The sequence below is a fragment of the Macaca thibetana genome, chromosome 4, assembly GCF_024542745.1.
Source record: "Macaca thibetana thibetana isolate TM-01 chromosome 4, ASM2454274v1, whole genome shotgun sequence".
Lineage (NCBI taxonomy): Eukaryota > Metazoa > Chordata > Mammalia > Primates > Cercopithecidae > Macaca > Macaca thibetana.
In genome coordinates, this window is record NC_065581.1 from 146468484 (window position 1) to 146485504 (window position 17021).

At 39.7% G+C, this 17021-nt stretch overlaps 2 protein-coding genes across 2 annotated transcripts in view; one reads left to right on the forward strand and one right to left on the reverse strand.

Annotated features, from left to right (window-relative positions):
- MCM9 (minichromosome maintenance 9 homologous recombination repair factor) overlaps positions 1–17021 on the forward strand; it is a 122567-nt gene that overhangs the window by 25724 nt on the left and 79822 nt on the right. The window lies entirely within an intron of this gene.
- On the reverse strand, positions 299–15682 carry ASF1A (anti-silencing function 1A histone chaperone). The gene is made up of 4 exons (XM_050788750.1): positions 15239–15682; positions 8572–8687; positions 3663–3839; positions 299–2064 (listed from the first exon to the last, which is right to left on the reverse strand). The coding sequence occupies exons 1-4, from the start codon at positions 15345–15347 to the stop codon at positions 1852–1854; spliced, it is 615 nt and encodes a 204-aa protein (XP_050644707.1). The 5' UTR covers positions 15348–15682; the 3' UTR covers positions 299–1851.

The following is a 17021-nucleotide window of genomic DNA, read 5'->3' on the forward strand; positions in this document are numbered from 1 at the left end:
TTTCTAATGTTTGAAGTCTAAATCTATTTTCAGTCATTAATTTAAGAAAATTCTTAAGAGTGATAAAATTTAAGATAACAAAAGGTAATGGTTTACATGTCCCAAGCTTGAGTGAAAATTGGTTGTCCATTTACAAATTGATACAAAAACCTAACCCTTTGATGTCACTACAAATAGATTGTTATAATTAGAATAAAAACTCAGCAGTAAATGGCTTTATTTGGTGATCTGGCTATATATGCTTTATTTCTAATAAGCACATGTGTTGTTCCTATTATATTAACCACTGAGCTCTTTGTTGGAAAGTAATGCTTTTATTTTCATTTTAATATTTTAACATTTTTCTTTTAATTGCAATTAGACAAATGAGATTTTCTTTATATAGTTTTAACAGTCAAGTATTTTACTTTTAAAATCTATGAACTAGTTAATGGACAATATTTTAATAATCTGGTATATTAAATTCAAAGTTTAACATCTGGCAAAACTTTTGCTTCACAAATTCACTTTTTTAGAATGATAGGAAATATATACAACTCAGAATCCGTATTTAGACAAATGCCCTTTTCCTTTCCTCAACATAAAAGCTTTAAAAAGTGCAGTATAAAAGTTTTAGATATGAAGGCACTGCATAACCTGCATCATATGGCTGTCTTGCTTAGCTGCAAGAATAATGAAAATATTCTACCCTTAATTTTATGGAGCATAAGAAAATTTTTGAGGAAGGACTTAACTCTCAAAGAAAAAGAAACCTTTTACCCCATTTAGTTAATTAATTCCTTTCCAAGATTGCTTTTCAAAAACTTGTTGGAAAAGCTATCTAGAGTACGTCAACCACAAATATGCCTGATCTCATTCTGCATGAGTGTCAGAGGAAATGGGGAAGAGTACTACAGGTGTGAAAATATATATATTTCCAAAATAGTAACATATCTATTATGATAAAGCTAAATATACCTTTCTAAATCCATGGTTTTTATATAAATATTGCCAATAACATGATCTATTAAAAGAATTTTTAAAGTTCACGGTATTTTTAGAAATCAAATGAACAAATTTGAGCCATTATAATCTCCTATTCTTAAACATAGGGAGTTTGTATTTTCTCCCAATACTGTATTTGGTCTTAAATTCATTGGGCAATAATGATGTATGATTCAAGAAATGCTGATATTCTGAACTCTGTTATAAAAACAAAAACCATAGCCAGGGGACCTTTTAAACAATTAGCCATGTTTGTTATTTTCTTACAAAGCAAATCAAATGCTCTCCAACATCACATGAACTATAATAGTAGCCATAAGAGGCTTCATGGTGGCTTGGAAAATTGGATCCTCAAGTTCTTGGTAGCATATAGTTGATTTCAAATCCCCTTTTTAAGGACATGCCAAAAAAGAATGGAAATCTGCCCCTTAAATTAAAATGATACTATATGTCTTCACGGGAAGAAACATTTTAGTTGAAGTAAACTTTGTTCTTTCAAAGGCCAGTAAAATAGTTGTCCAAAGATTTTTGTCCCGGAGGCCAAGACATCTTTACAACCTGGTCTAATGATTCATGTTTCTTTATAAGTGCTTTCATTACATATACAGGAGAAGAAAATAATATATATGCTTTAATCAGATTAGTTTCAGAACAAATAAAATAACACATTAGAGAAAAAAATTACTTAAAAATAGTTGTATTTATATTCCACAATTTGTTCAAATACTGGTTTTCTTATAAACTTTCTACAGGATGTTTTTAAACAAATTCTTCACATTGTGTTTTGACTATGTACTTACGGAATTTCAGGGAAATAGTTCTGTGTATTTTTAATAGCTTAATTTGTACTAAAGGGATGGTAGGTGGTCACATGCAGTCCATGTGGGATTCTAACATGACATTTAGTGAGTTTTCTGATGTGGACCATCCCTTTGATGCTGAAGGTAATGCATCTGTTGAAAGAAGTGACTGTAGATTTGGATTACTGCTCTCTGCATCTTCCAGTTTTTCTGTGTTGTCTTCCCAATTAATGTGGAATCTTGTGACCCTGGGATTAGATGCCAAAATATTCCTTTGAAGCTAGAGGAAAAAGGAAACATCCAGATGGTAAACACTACAAAAGTTAAATCACCATATACAAATAGGAGCTTACTAAAATGGTTCCTGTTAGTACTTCTAAAGGGCTAAGTTCATATACAAAGGTATAATTCAAGTTAAGTACCTTAAATATAACTAATAAGGACTAGGGCTGTAGCAAAGAAGTTATTTTAGACGAACAGAAAAAATATACGGAGAATCTGAGGGGATTCGTCTGGCTTTTTAACTACTTAACTCCTATACTTCTGTTTTCTAAAAGAAAGAATCTCCTCTTTTTTGAAAGTGAATGCTTTAGAAGATGCTTTATTTAACAAGCTACTATGTTGTTTAGATATGTTTTCAAGGAAAATGAAAAATTGTCAAATACATCTTATTATTAATGGTTTCCTACACCTTTTAAAGACAGCTCATTCTTAGAAACAGTCCCGTTTCTTTTCTTTTGTGCTATACAAGGTGCTTCAGAGATAACAAATTGGATCAATGGAAGGTACCACAACAAGGGTGAAAAATAATTCTGCCTTATTATCAGAAAGGAGAACATGAGAACATTCTATTCTGTTGCCATGTAATTTTTCTGGCATGGTCTGGCAGATAGAGTGCCATGTTCAACTTCATTTACTGTGTACTCTCACAAAATCACCAGTTACTAAACCGTTATAGTTCCCAGTGAAAAATCAAAAAGTACTAAGTATCTTTAAGAATGCTGAATCATAGATTTCATCTTCTCACTCAGAATTTAAGCTATTTTCAGTTACCAGAAATATTTAAGACCATTAGTTTAACTTCTAAGAATAGCAGATAAAGCATGTAGGTGTTTTGAGATAACTGTGTTCATAGAAAAAACAAACACAAAACTTTCTCTCACAATTTTGGGAAGAGTTATACACAAAAATATCATCATTGAATAATTAGTACAACAAAAATGAATTTGTATGTCCTAAAGGTTGAAATGAACAGAATCATGATGGGAATAATCAATATGGCAAATGCTATACAGAAAGCCATAAACAAAGGCCTGTCTCTTACAAGAAGTACTTTCGCTGGGCGCGGTGGCTCACACCTGTAATTCCAGCACTTTGGGAGGTCGAGGTAGGCAGATCACTTGAGGTCAGGAGTTCGAGACTAGCCTGGCCAACATGGTAAAACTCCGTGTCTACTAAAAATACAAAAATTATCCGGGTGTGTTGGTATACACCTGTAGTCCCAGCTACTTGGGATGCTGAGGCAGGAGAATCGCTTGAACCTGGGAGGAAGAGGTTGCAGTGAGCTGAAATCACGCCACTGCACTCCAGCCTGAGCAACAGGGCAGGACACTATCTCAGAAAAAAAAAGAGGTACTTTCATTTTTCTAAACCATCAGAAATGCTCAAGGTGTCTGCCTACATTAATTACTAATGACTCATCTGAAGGTAGGGTTTAAAGTCATCCGCGGTAATGGAACAATAATTAGTTGCCCAGTTGGCATAAGGATCTCAGATTTATCTCAAAGCCATTTTAATAGTATACTATGAAATTGTAATAACAACTGCTTTAAAAATTGCATAGTAAAAGTAGTTAAAAAGGAATAGTAAGAACATTACCTTAGAAAAGTCTGGTTTTACTGGCGGATTTTCCCTTAATTCTGTCTCAGTATATTCATTATTTACATAATAGCCAACTCTAATAAATTCTTGTCCTCGATAGGTACAAGTAATTAGCACAACAGTTACGCCTACTGCATCTGCATCTGGAATGAGTCCTGGATTAGGTGCATCAGCCTAGAATAAATTAAAAAGAAAAGAAACACACACACACAAAAGGCTGTTAGTGGCAGGCAAGACTGGAGTTTGTTACCTAGAACTATCAGTTGAGGACGCAACAACAAAAACTTGGAAATCATACTGAGAAGGAAAATGCTCATTTTTGACTGACTAGTAATAAGCTGGAAAAGACAGTTCATGTTTCACCACAGCATACATAAGGACCCTCGATACTTGAAAGCATGACTACACTTCTAAAAGGAAGAAATTCTGGCTACACTGCGTGGTGATTCATGAAGGATTATACACTGTTCATTATAAAACCTTTATAGTCAGCAATTGATTTTAACCTTTTCAGTCATTATTTTCAGACCTAAATTAGTTAAGTATTATCTCCTCATAGCCTGTTGGTCACAAATGTTTATTACACCAGTTTCCCTCTCCAACCCAGGATACTTATATTCTCATACCCACTCACCCACCCCCACAGGTATTCTAATAGTAAATTAGTATAAAACTGAAAATGAGGCTGGGTACGGTGGCTCAGGCCTGTAATCCCAGCACTTTGGGAGGCCGAGGTGGGTGGATCACAACGTCAAGAGATTGAGACCAACCTGGCCAACATGATGAAACCCCGTCTCTACTAAAAATACAAAAATTAGCTGGGCATGGTGGCACACACCTGTAGTCCCAGCTACTTGGGAGGCTGAGGCAGGAGAATCGGTTGAACCTGGGAGGCAGAAGTTGCAGTGAACTGAGATTGCACCGCTGCACTCCAGCCTGGCAACAAAGTGAGACTCCGTCTCAAACAAAACTGAAAATGAGATGGAAATAGCTACATAGCAGATTTTCAAAAAATATTAATAACCCTCTATTATGAATAGTTACTTTGCTAGACTCTACAATATAGTATGCTGTTTAAACCACACATAATGTGGAAACCAATGAAGGTAAAGATTGTTTTAGGCAGATGTCAAAGACCTTGTTTTAAATCAGGCTATTGTAAGGTGAACCTTGAGGAATGCGAAAGTAAATTGAGTTAGACTAGACTAAGAGCATGAGTGAAGGGCATGGTCCCATCCACCGTAGTGTGCAGGATAGTAATGAGATGACCGAATGGAAGGAGCCATAGGCTGGGGAACACAGGCAGTGATGGCTGAGGCATCTGAGGCAGCCATTCTGGGTGGTAAATGGATCAAGTCCCAGCAAATTAGCTTACCTGTTGCCAGGGCACCAAGGAATATTCCTGGGCCTAGATGAGCACGTTAGCCAATGCCTTAGCTTGGGAAAGTTGAAGACTAATGTTTACTGTATGCCTAACACAGGTAGATGATACAAAAAGGCATAAAATTGCTACCTAGTGTCCTAGGCTAAAAATCTCAGTCACGCTCACTCCCTTATCTCCTACATCTAGTCAGTCTCAGCATTTTTCATTTCTGGAGGCTGAATTCATGTCATCTCCTATCTGGAATATTGCTTAGAATTTTCTAACTGATCTCCCCAGCTGTAGCCTATCATTTGCACTGCTACCAGCATTAACACAGATCTGTTCCTTTCTCTTTGGTTTTAAAACCTCAGATTATTAAAACCCTCAGATGAGTATTCCCTTTTCTAAAGGATAAAATCTCAGTTCTTTAACTTCATTGATAAGGCCCTTCTCAGTTTGTCTCCAACGAACATCTCCATTCATACCTCCTTTAACTCCACCCTTGTTCTAGAGATATGAATTACACAGGTTCTTTAAAACTTGGTGATAAATCTTTCACACTGTCCGAGCACAGTGGCTCATGCCTGTAATCCTAGCACTTTGGGAGGCTAAGGTGGGTGGATCACTTGAGCCCAGGAGTTTGAGATTATCCTGGGCAACATGGCGAAACCCCATCTCTACAAAAACAAATTTAAAAAAGAAGTATTTCACCCCCTGTGCTTCTAACATACTGTTCCCTTGGCCTGAAAGGTCCTTTTCTCACATCCTGAAAAATTCAACTTTTAATATTTTTTGGAGCTTACATTGAGTGTATTCTCAGTGATGCCCTTTCTAACTCAGAAGGTAGAATCAATAGATTCCTTTTTTATGTGCTGATATTTCTTGTCACAAATTCTTTAAGAATGTATGCCCTGTGATCTAAACATGTTTATTTTTCAGTCTTCTCTTCTAGATGCTACGCTTTATCCAGGGCAGGAGTCCCATCCAGTTCATCTTTATAATCTCATGTGTGGCTCAGCTCTGAGCACTTATTATTTTGGAATTCATCGGTAACTCAGTTCCTGCCCCAAAGGGGTTTATGATCTCTTTGGCGAGACACCAGGATAGGGACAGCCAGCCTTGTCCTGGAGAATATGCTGTTTGTCTTAGAGATTCTACACACCCCTGCGCAGAGGGGTTAGATTACTTCCAGTGTACCCAAACGGATTCTAATATACCTGGAAGTGGGTGGAGATGGGAAATACATAATAGTTCAGTACTGCTATGAGAACTCTTCCCCCATATTGCTTCCCTTCAGTGAATTGGTTCTAGGCATGTTTCTGTTTCAAAATCTGTTGTAAATATAAAACATTTTTTTAAAAGCATTTTACAATTTGAAAAGGATTCATTTTGAGCAAATTTGAGTAGAGAAACTTGCAGGCCTTTCAAATAATTTAGGATGCAGAAGTGATGAGCAGAGATCTTTGTTTTGACTGTAGCTAGCAATACTAGGCAGATGTCTGGACATCTTCCTGGTAGCCTTTGACTCATTCAAAAGAAAGACATGTTTAACCATTTAGAGAGGCAAAATTGTGGCAGACCAGGAGATTACTATAGCAGTTTTAAAACCCAAAACAAAAGCTGTAATTTAGTCTCTTTCTGTTGATAATGGTGAATTTTGCAAAACCTTCGGGCTGAATATACATTGTGCCTCCTCTGTTCTTTTTTGCAACATGTACACTGACACCAAGGTAAAACTACGTGAAGATCACTGGCAGGAAATGCTTTTGAATACATTTTTTTCCTATAGCACTTTCAGCCAAAAGCTTAGGAGTATGCTTAATAACAAACACAAAAGATTTTCAGGGTTTGTTTCAATAACAAGGCATTTATTTGTAAGTTCTTATAGTAGCAAAAAAAAAAAAAAAAAAAAACCAAAGGTATATCAGTACATGTCAACCCAGGTTTCTTTTACTGTATCATGAATTATCAGTAAAGTATGGGTTCCCCAGGCCTGTGGGTCAAAGCAAGTCCTGCTTTTTTATATAACAATTTCAAGAAGTTAAGAGAATAAAAATGTAGTTCTAATTATAGGAATAGGGCACTATTTATGAGTGAGTTGAGTGTACTGTTTTATTCCCCATAACATTTTAATGAGATAGAATATTATCCACATTTTATAGAAGACTGGAGTGACTAAGGGAGGAGGTTAGGCAGGTAAAGTCACACAGCAATAAGCAGAGGTGTCGGCATTTGACCTGTATCTGTAACTGCAGTGCTTCCTCCTGCAGGGCATTGTGTTACCCATGTCTTTTACAGGGTTATGCACTCACACAACTTTGATTAACAGCACTTTTAATTCATATATTTAATTAGTATATTTGAGCTTTTCTTAGCTATTTCTTTAGATACAGTAAATTATTTGTTGCTTTTTAATCAAAAGTACTATGGCTAGGAAACCAAGATTCTAAATTCTGTATTTAGGACAGGGGAGGGAAAGGTAGCAGCTCTAGAGATAGCATGTGTCTAAGTGATTCTTTGCCAGTTTCTGATAGGATTATTTGACCAACAGTATTCATTTAAATTGGTCCCATCTGTGAAGTTAGAAAACAGAGGTCAGGCATAGGAAGAGTTAGATTTTCTTTCTGGATTAAGTCTTTTCAGTGAGTTCCACTTAACTGATGGGACTTTGTTGGGTTGAAATACTTGTAACAGAAATTAATAGTAGTTTTAAAAAACCTATGGCTAGTTACTCTTTGGTCTATTACAAATATCTCCCTTATAAAGAAGCATGCATAATTGAGGAATAATTGAATGGTTTCATATAGCAATTTAACATGGATTAAAAGAAATAACACTTTTGAATATAGAAGACAATGTCTGAAGCCTTGGTATAGATCCAAATACTCTCAGTGGTATCTAAGAACATAATTTTTATGACTAGAACTTCTCCTCACAAATACCTAGTGGGGTAGTAAATTTGCAAAAGTAGTCCTCTATAAGATAATGTAGATTATTAGATGCTTTAGTAAACTCTGGAATGTCATTCCAATGATCCAAGACCACACATCTCTATCCACTAAACATATCTGTTAACCTAGCTTAACTACTGATTATGCTGAAATAAAGTTGTTTTTGTTACATCATCAGTTATAGTGGCTAAAACCATAAACTGAAGATGCATATTACTGACAATGCCAGTTAGTTTTAGATATTTTGAATCCATGTTTTGGGATGCTAGACAGCCACGTTGGAAGTCTGATACTTAGATGCTATTCACAGGAAGAGCCCAAAATTCACCACCCTGTGTGCCATGATACAGTATAAAGTTTACTGCAGGCTGTGCATCTCCCTAAAATAAACATCACATTAACATCTCTCAGCATATAAAACCAGGAAGTAAGAGTTCCTTTGTGACACAGAAACAAGATGGAAACAGATTAAAAGTGAATGCAGCAGAAACAGAGTTATTTAACCCAAAAGGAAAGGGATAACAGTTATAATAGATAATATAGTCTACTTCAAAACATATGTGGCATACACATTTACCAAGATTAATCTTACCTGAAATACAAACATATGCCTTCCTGCAGGAACAGGGCCCACTAAAACAGAGTCTAAAACTTGATCGTATTCTTCACTTTCTGCAGAGCCCACATAGATAATTTTCCATTCCAAGTCTAGGGTTAAAAAACCAAAGCATTACTTCATATTCAGTAATTACATTACCAGATGACATCAAAGACCCTTTTAATGTCCACTTAGCCACTTACTGGCTGTTAGGCTTCTCATGGCAATCCAGAAAGGCAGTGAAATGCTCTTTATAAAGTTCTTACCAGAGTTCATACTTTATATCAGAGTTTCTCAAAATATTCTTTTGTGAAACACTAGTTCCTAGACAGTGCCTCACAAACAAGATAACATAGCCAAACACTTGGGAAATGCTGTAAACCTTGAGGATTCATAAAGCACACTGGCATAGTAAATTTTCTGAGACATCCTTCAGTAAAGAATACCAGTAACATTAATCCAGCATTTCCCAAATTTATTTGGCTATGGAATCCCCCTTTTTTTGTATGTCATCTTTTAATGTCCTCCTCAACACACTTTGGAAGGGCAGCCCTATACTATGTTGCAGAGATCTAAATAATCACAGAGCTCCAAAGTAGAAAAATTATTAGTAAAACCGCCCTTGTGGCTCAGAAGTAAGTGGCTTCAGCTCATCAACTGTCTAAAGGATGACGATGGGGTTTTTCCCTTATGGCACCCCCGTGTCGTACATTCTTTAAATTGGGAAGAGGAAACCAAGATCTTTACACCACGTGATACAATAGAGTATACACAGCGGAGATAGGCAGGAGGAAAAGACATTCATTCAGGTGCAACTCAAGGCGTTACATGTAATTCAATATAGTAGATTTTACTGAGCATGCTTTACAATGTGTTCTGTGAAGTGAACCCAGAGATGAGTAGAACTCTTTGGAGGAGTCTCCTGTTTAGTCGGGGAAGAAGATAACTTTGTAATACAAACCATCTCTGAGAGACCTCTTCATATTCTTTACGTATTTTGCACTGTGGGGCCTGCCTCTTGCATTCAACACACTGTTACATAAGCACTCCCAAAGGGTGAGTTTCTGGGTCACTTATGACAATCTAGTTAGTGCCATCATGTGTTGCCGTTTTTGTGTAACTGTAGATAATTTTGTTCCCTAAGTTGATAATAGAAATAGTAACGTACTGCTCATTTATATTGTATTGTAAACTACAATCAACTGAAAGGTCCTTTTTTATTTTCTCTTATTAAGTCACTAATCACTTTCTGAGGACCTATTATGTCATGGCTCTGTCCTAGAACTAGACCATTTATATTTCCAGCTTCCAGCACATTTCCAGATGCAGGGTGCTGCATCTGACATCTCCTGAGATCATCTGTTGATGGAGATAGAGAGGAAATAGACAATATAAGTATCTCATCAGAGGGAACGGCAAATACAAAGGCCAGAGGTAGGGTACACTTGGCAAGAAAAAGCAAGGAGGCCAGGGCTGGAACAGAATGAAAGCAAGGGGGAAAGCAACTAACCCTATAATTGAGGATGAGGGGAACAGCCAGATCATGCGGTTTTGAAGGCCATCATAAGGACTCTGGCTTTCACACTGAGTGGCATGGGAAGCCATCGGAGGGTTTTGAGCAGAGCAGTAACAGGAGCCAACTTTCTTTTTTTTTTTTTTTGAGATGGAGTCTCACTGTGTCGCCCAGGCTGGAGTGCAGTGGCACAATCTCCGCTCACTGCAAGCTCCGTTGCCTCCCAGGTTCATGCCATTCTCCTGCCTGAGCCTCCCAAGAAGCTGGGACTACAGGTGCCCGCCACCACGCCCGGCTAATTTTTTTGTATTTTTAGTAGAGATGGGGTTTCACCGTGTTCACCAGGATGGTCTCGATCTCCTGACCTCGTGATCCGCCCACCTCGGCCTCCCAAAATGCTGGGATTACAGGCGTGAGCCACCACGCCTGGCCCCAACTTTCATTTTAAAAGGAATGCTTTGATTGCTGTGTTCAATATAGAATGTAAGAGGACAAGGGAAGAAACAGAATATTTCAACAATTGAGGCAAGAAATTATAGTGGCATGGACCTCATGTGGCCATGGGGCTGTGCAACAGTTATATTCTGGATAAAATTCTTAAGATGAAAGCAGCAGGAGCCACTTTTGCAGGGGGGTGACATGGGGTGGAGGAACAATCAGGAGTTCATTTTAGACATATTTGAGATGTCTGCTATCTAAGTAGAGATACTGAATAGGCAGGATAAAAATTTGGAAACTGTCAATGATATGTTAAGCCGTAAAAATACATAGGCTTGCTCTAAGGAATGAGATTCGAGACCTCCAAAGATAAGAGGACAAATAAACAAAGTAAGTTACAAAACAAGTGGCAAATGAGGTAGGTGACCCAAAAAGCAAGTGAAGAAACTGTTTTAAGCAAGTGGTGTGAAAGGCACTGAACTAGCCAAGTGAGGATAAGACTAAGAATCATCACATAGAGTGGCTGGGCACAGTGGCTCACGCCTGTAATCCCAGCATTGTGGGAGGCTGAGGTGGCTGGATTGCTTGAGGTTAGGAGTTTGAGACCAGCCTGGCAAACATGGTGAAACCCATCTCTACTAAAAATACGAAAATTAGGAGTGACACATGCCTGTGGTCCCAGCTACTCGGGAGGCTGAGGCACAAGAATCGCTTGAACCCAGGAGGCAGAGGTTGTAGAGAGCCGAGATCGCGCCACTGCACTCCAGCCTAAGCAACGGAACGAGATTGTCTCCAAAAAAAGAGAAAAATTATCACATAAAGGTTTTCATAAATTTTAATTTTACATATAATTGTACCACTACATATAACGCCCCTGGATCCTAAGTGGTATAAATTGGCATTTGTGGACTGGCATAGGAACACAGCCATAATTTATAAACCTATTTTAGAACATACCTACTATATGCTGGGTATTAGTCCTGCCACTTCATACCTATTGTTTAAACCTCAACAGCTTCATCATATGGATCAAATTATCACCATTATGCAAATAAGTTGAGACTCTGAGAAGTAAAGTAATCTACACAAATTCATAGTTTGTACATCAAAGAATCAGAATCCAAGCTATGCCTACAAACCCCGGGCTTCTTCTGAAAACCTAACTGGGAAGATAAGATAAATTCTTTCTAGCTCTGAAGTTAGCAGTGGAATAAGGGAATTTATTTGCAGGGGAAGTGAGAGCAGAGGCGATGGTGAGATAATCTTGCTTTAACAAGAATAGGCTGCAACTCAGGGAACACTTGTACATTGATTTTTATGTTTATGGGATGCTTGCTATAGTTACTGAGTTTTACATGCTCAGTACTTTTTTATACATGAGCATCAGTTTTTTTTTTTAAACCCAGCTTTCATTTAATTCCTCTGCCCCCTGTATTTGAGGGAGAAAGGGTAAGGTCAGATGCTTTACATAAGTTCTCAGGTGAAGAAATCTGTTCATTTATTTTAACGTTAACTTTTATTTAATCACAGTAATCATGATTAAATGATTTACCCAGCCTGAAAGTATTTCCATTTGTGGTGAGAGTGAGTGAATGAGGGAAGTCATCAAGGGAATTTTTAGCTAATTACACTACTTGGGAAGACCTGTGGTCTAGTGGAAAGTATGTAGGCTTTGGAATTAGAACAAGCTGAAGCTGGAAAGTATGAAACACCGTGCTCAATTCTGGTATAAGTATTCAATTGAGAGTAGCTGTAATTAAGATTATATGTAAATTTAAGAATGGCAGGATGGTCAATCAAAACTTGTACAGGCTTGGTAACCATCAAGCACATCCAGCCAGGATCTCAGGCTGTCTTAACCCCTGATATAAGCCCTATATTAGAAAGAATCAAATTATGTTAAGACCAGATATTCCTCACAGCTTTTTCTGAAGCAAAGCTACAGAGCAGCTCTTAAAGAAAAGTAAATGTTTGGGGGCTATTGACGAAAGTATGAAAAATGGTGGCCAAACTCTGCTTTGAGACTTGAGGCAAAATAACTTACAAAGAAAATTCTTTTCAAAATATTCTATAGTTTGGGCTGGGTGCAGTGGGCTCACTATAATCACAACACTTTGGGAGGCAGGGGTGGGAGGACTGCTTGAGCCCAGGGGTTTGAGACCAGCTTGGGCAACATGGCAAAACTCCATCTCTACAAAAAATTAAAATATTAGCCCAGTGTGGTGGCACATTGACTATGGTCCCAGCTACTCAGGAGGCTGAGGTGGGAGGATTGCTTGAGCCCAGGAGGTTGAGGCTGCAGGTAGCTGTGTTTGAACCACTGCACTCCATCCAGCCTGAGTGCCAGAGCCAGACTGTCTCATTTAAAAAAAAAAAAAAATTCTATAGTTTAAGAACAGAATTTTTAAAAGAACTATAATATAAAAGTATGGAACCTATAAGAAGCCTTTGCTAAGTAAACTCAATTTCCTTAATCCACGTAGCCTCTAGGTGGAGTATACAGGCATGGCACCTTTTTGAAAGATTCCTTTGCAGCTTCAGTATGACTCAGCTTAAAATATTTTTTAAAATACTAAATAAATGCTCAGTAATGGTGCCTAGGAAGTGAAATATACCATTGGAAATAAGTATATTTTTGATACCAGTACTGTAAAACCCTGATGTGATTCAGCTGGGTTCTGAATGGATCCCAGTTAAAAATGGAACATGTTTTGGCTTTATGAATGGCTGGTTTCATCTATGCAATGTAAAAGCCCTGTAACGACATCCTGAGTCATCTATCTTCTTTGTTCAGAGCTGACTCCTAAAATGGAAGGCATCACTTGAGAAATACCTGTAATTTGAAGAACTTCTGGTGGTATACTTGAAAAACACTGTGGTGTAAGTTGGAATGGACCGATCAATGGTTTTTCTTTTGTCTATTTTTATATGCAGTTGGCAATAAAAAAAAAAAAAAAATTACTGACTGTTGGGTGTGAAAAATGGGCCTGGTAGCTGCAATGCTTATATTAATAGTAGTATCATACAGATGACTTCAGAGTAATAAGAAAAATACCCCTAAGTGTTATCAATGGCCTATTTGAAATTATTTTAATAAATTAATCATCTTTCAAAATTTGCCCTATATATGTATGTGCATTTATGCTCTATATAGGTTTACCAAAAAAAAAAAAAAAAAAAAACCCCCACAGAGGGGCACATGTTAAAGTAGTAATTGTGATTACCTAAAGGAGATAGGGGAAGGCATTGAGTACAGAGAACTGTTAACTTTATATATGCCTGTACAACTTTCTAAAAGTTTATTACAATGATATATATTGTTTTATAATTAAAATTAACCTTACATATGATACATACATTTTAGAGATTAAAAACTAGTTTTTAAAATGAAAAGTTTTACATGCCACGATTAGCCAAATCATCTTCAGAGCATTTTAAAAATACACTTCTAGTTCAAAGAAGTATGCCCCTCATCGATGAAGTTAAACTATTTCCCCTTCAAAACTGGCAAATGAAGCACTGAATTACTTTAGTAAAATATAATTAAAGCTAAGATAATTGTTGTTTTAGCTTTCTAAATATTTATTACTAAACATATTAAGAATACGTATTTTTAAGACCTTAAAATATATGTAGAAAAAATACCAGGAATTCTTGGACTGACATGAGGAGTTTACCTTAATTTCCTAGCCTACGTTTGTGTTTTATGTTTAGGGTGTGTTCTGCATCTGGATGTGGAGTTATTTTACATTTCAACACGCTCTTGAAGAAAGTCTTCTTTCAGACTATTTAGAAGGCAGAGATTAAGTCCTGGAAATTATTTAAGTATCTTATTTCTGCTCTTAGGTTAAATGTAACTTCCTAGCTCAGCTCGCTCTCTCTTCCTGAGATTAGCTTTTCGTCATTAGGGGAAAGGAGTCCACGTTGGTTGGGGAGCCTGCGCGCCAGCATCCCGGCGCATCCCGGGCACCGGCCGAAGAGGACCGGCCGAACAGGACCCGCGGCCCCCGGGGAGTGCCGGCGCCCAGCCCGCGGCGCGGAGGGGCCGAGCCTGCGCCCGCCTCCCCCGCTGGTTGGTCGAGGAAGCCAGAAATCAGCGCGAGGACAGCCTCGCTCTCCTCCCCGAAGCGGCCAGGCATGGCCAGCCCGGAGAGTGCGGCGACTCCACCGTGAGCTCTCGAGAGTTACTGCCTCCCTTTCGCCGGGGGCAGGCGGGCGAAGGGGCAAGAAGAGGCGCCGTGCGCCGGGGTCGCTGGCCCAATTCTCGACTGGGGTAAGATGGCTCCGCTCCGAACTCGCCGGCGCGACCACACGCACAGCCTCTCCCTTACCAGCCTCCGTGCCCGGGCCCGGAGGGTCGCGGAAGCTGTTGGCGGCGCTAAGCCAGCCCGGCGCGACCCCAGGAGGCGCCGCGGGCGCGAGTGCGGGTCTCCGAGCTGCCCGCCCGCAGACAAAGCTGACAACATGGCTACCTCCGCTCCTCCGCTCAAACAAGTTCCTCGCAAGTTGAGCCCGGCAGGCGCCTGGGCTGCGGCGGAAAGCCGCGCGCGCCTCGGCGGCCGTCGACCATCAACTTGAAGTTTCCCTCCGCAGAGCAGCCCGCGGCCGCCAGGCGCCGAACACAGCCGCCCAGCGCGAGGCCGGGCCCGGGAAACTTTCAACGTCTGCAGCCCGCAACTGACAGCCCGGGCGCACGGGCGCCGCACTCACCTTCAGACAGGTCCTCGATGCACTCGAAGGTGATCTCGAACTGGAACGGGTTGTAGAAAGGAGAAGGGTTATCCAGCACCACTACATTGTTCACCTGAACCTTTGCCATATTTTGAAAAAAACACAAACAATGGGAACTGGGGCTGGTTGCGGCACAATAAAGTCCAGCGCGCGGCCGCTCGGGAGAGCGCAGACCCCCGCCCCAGCGCCGGCCCGACGTTGTGCAGCGGCGACTTGAGAAACTTTTTTTTTCCTCTTTTTATTTACACGGGAGCACTCCACAGTGTTTTGCAGCTTTCCTATTTCACTAAACTACAGCCCATTCTGCTCTGATAAGTAGCAGCGTTGCCCTCGATTGGCTGCACCCGAGCTCTGACCCTCCTCCTCCAGCGAGGGCCTCGGCAGCCAGCAAGATGGGCTCCCGCTCCCGGAATGGACTCGGAAACTTTAACTGCGGCTCCACCTGCTGGTGTGGATTAGGACAAAGGCGGAGAACAAAGTGAGTGGAATAAGGGCTGGGAGGCCCGCGCGGAGGCCGCCGGCGGCGGCGCGGAGAGGGGCGGCGGGGGCGTGGCCGCGGCGGGGAGGCGTGGCCGCGGCGGGAGGGCGCGATTCGGCCGACGCCCGCCCCTCCGGTTGGCTTCGTGTGGGTGTTTTGGCGTTTTTTTGTTTTTTTTTTTTTTTTTTTGGTTTTTTTTTTTTTTTTTTTTTTTTTAATTTTTTAACGCTCTTTTTACATCATTGCAACAGCTTTGCCGGCCTTGCTGAATTTAGCAGATGAGAATCGGTGTTTACACTGGGTTAGGTTCAGCTTTCTGTGTATCGGGTAGTAGTTGGAGTAGAGAAAAAGATTGCCTGCAGGGGAAATAAATTGCATGTTATAGACCGATGTCAGCTCGAAAGGAGCAAAGCCATTTTGGAAATCTAGCTCTTGGCCAGTATCTACGTTTAGGCACGACAGCGCCGTTAAGCAACACAAAATGAAGGGCGAGGAATGATTTTCCACACACTGTGCTTTGAAAATTTAAATAGGTAACCTTTGGGCTTACACCTGGGCGTCTTCTTCGGAGTCCAGATCTGGAAAGTCCTAGAATAAGAAAAAAATCACAAGAGGTGTGATCAGTTATACCCTAGGTTACTGCCATTGGGAGAGCATAGCAGGAACATAAAAGGAGAAAATGGAAGTGTCAGGAGACCAACAGGGCAACACACATAATAGAGATGGGAAAAAGAACACGAAGACATAGCAAGACATTTGATCTTCAAAAAAATTTCTGACCTAAACCATTAGTAAAGCAAATTCTGAGGAGCCCTTGCTTGCCTGTAACCAGTTGAGATCTGAACTGAGGAAATGTTGATTCGTTTATGCTGTTTGACTACCATTGCGGGGAAAGAGAAAGCTTTAACACATTTGTGAGCCTAAACCGTTTCTATTACTAGTAAGTGGTATAAACATTTGTTTTTATTACCTGCTATCCATAAACCGTCACTTTTTTCCTTAAATGTTGTGAATGAAACCACCAAACTTGGCCAAATTCAGAGAGAAAATTAATTCTGAAGTATCTGTTCTGGAAGAGTTTTCTCTTAGGATAGTGCCCAGAATTTTGATTTGTCATTCTTTGGGCATTGTTCATACTTAAGTAGGTGGCTTTTGATGAAACGTTTTCATCTGATGGTCCTTTGAAAGTTAATGTGAGACAGCTAATGTCAGCCCCTCCTACATTTAGGAAGACCAGTTAGAGTGGGGAAGAGTTCCCTTTTTTTGTCATGGATTGAACAGTTA

Coding starts and splice junctions, on each gene's coding strand:
- ASF1A (XM_050788750.1), bottom strand. CDS start 15,347: ATGGCAAAGGTTCAGGTGAACAATGTAGTGGTGCTGGATAACCCTTCT. Junction 8,688..15,238: donor CATCGAGGACCTGTCTGAAG/GTGAGTGCGGCG, acceptor TTTTAACCCTAG/ACTTGGAATGGAAAATTATC. Junction 2,065..3,662: donor TAAAACCAGACTTTTCTAAG/GTAATGTTCTTA, acceptor TTTTTCCTCTAG/CTTCAAAGGAATATTTTGGC.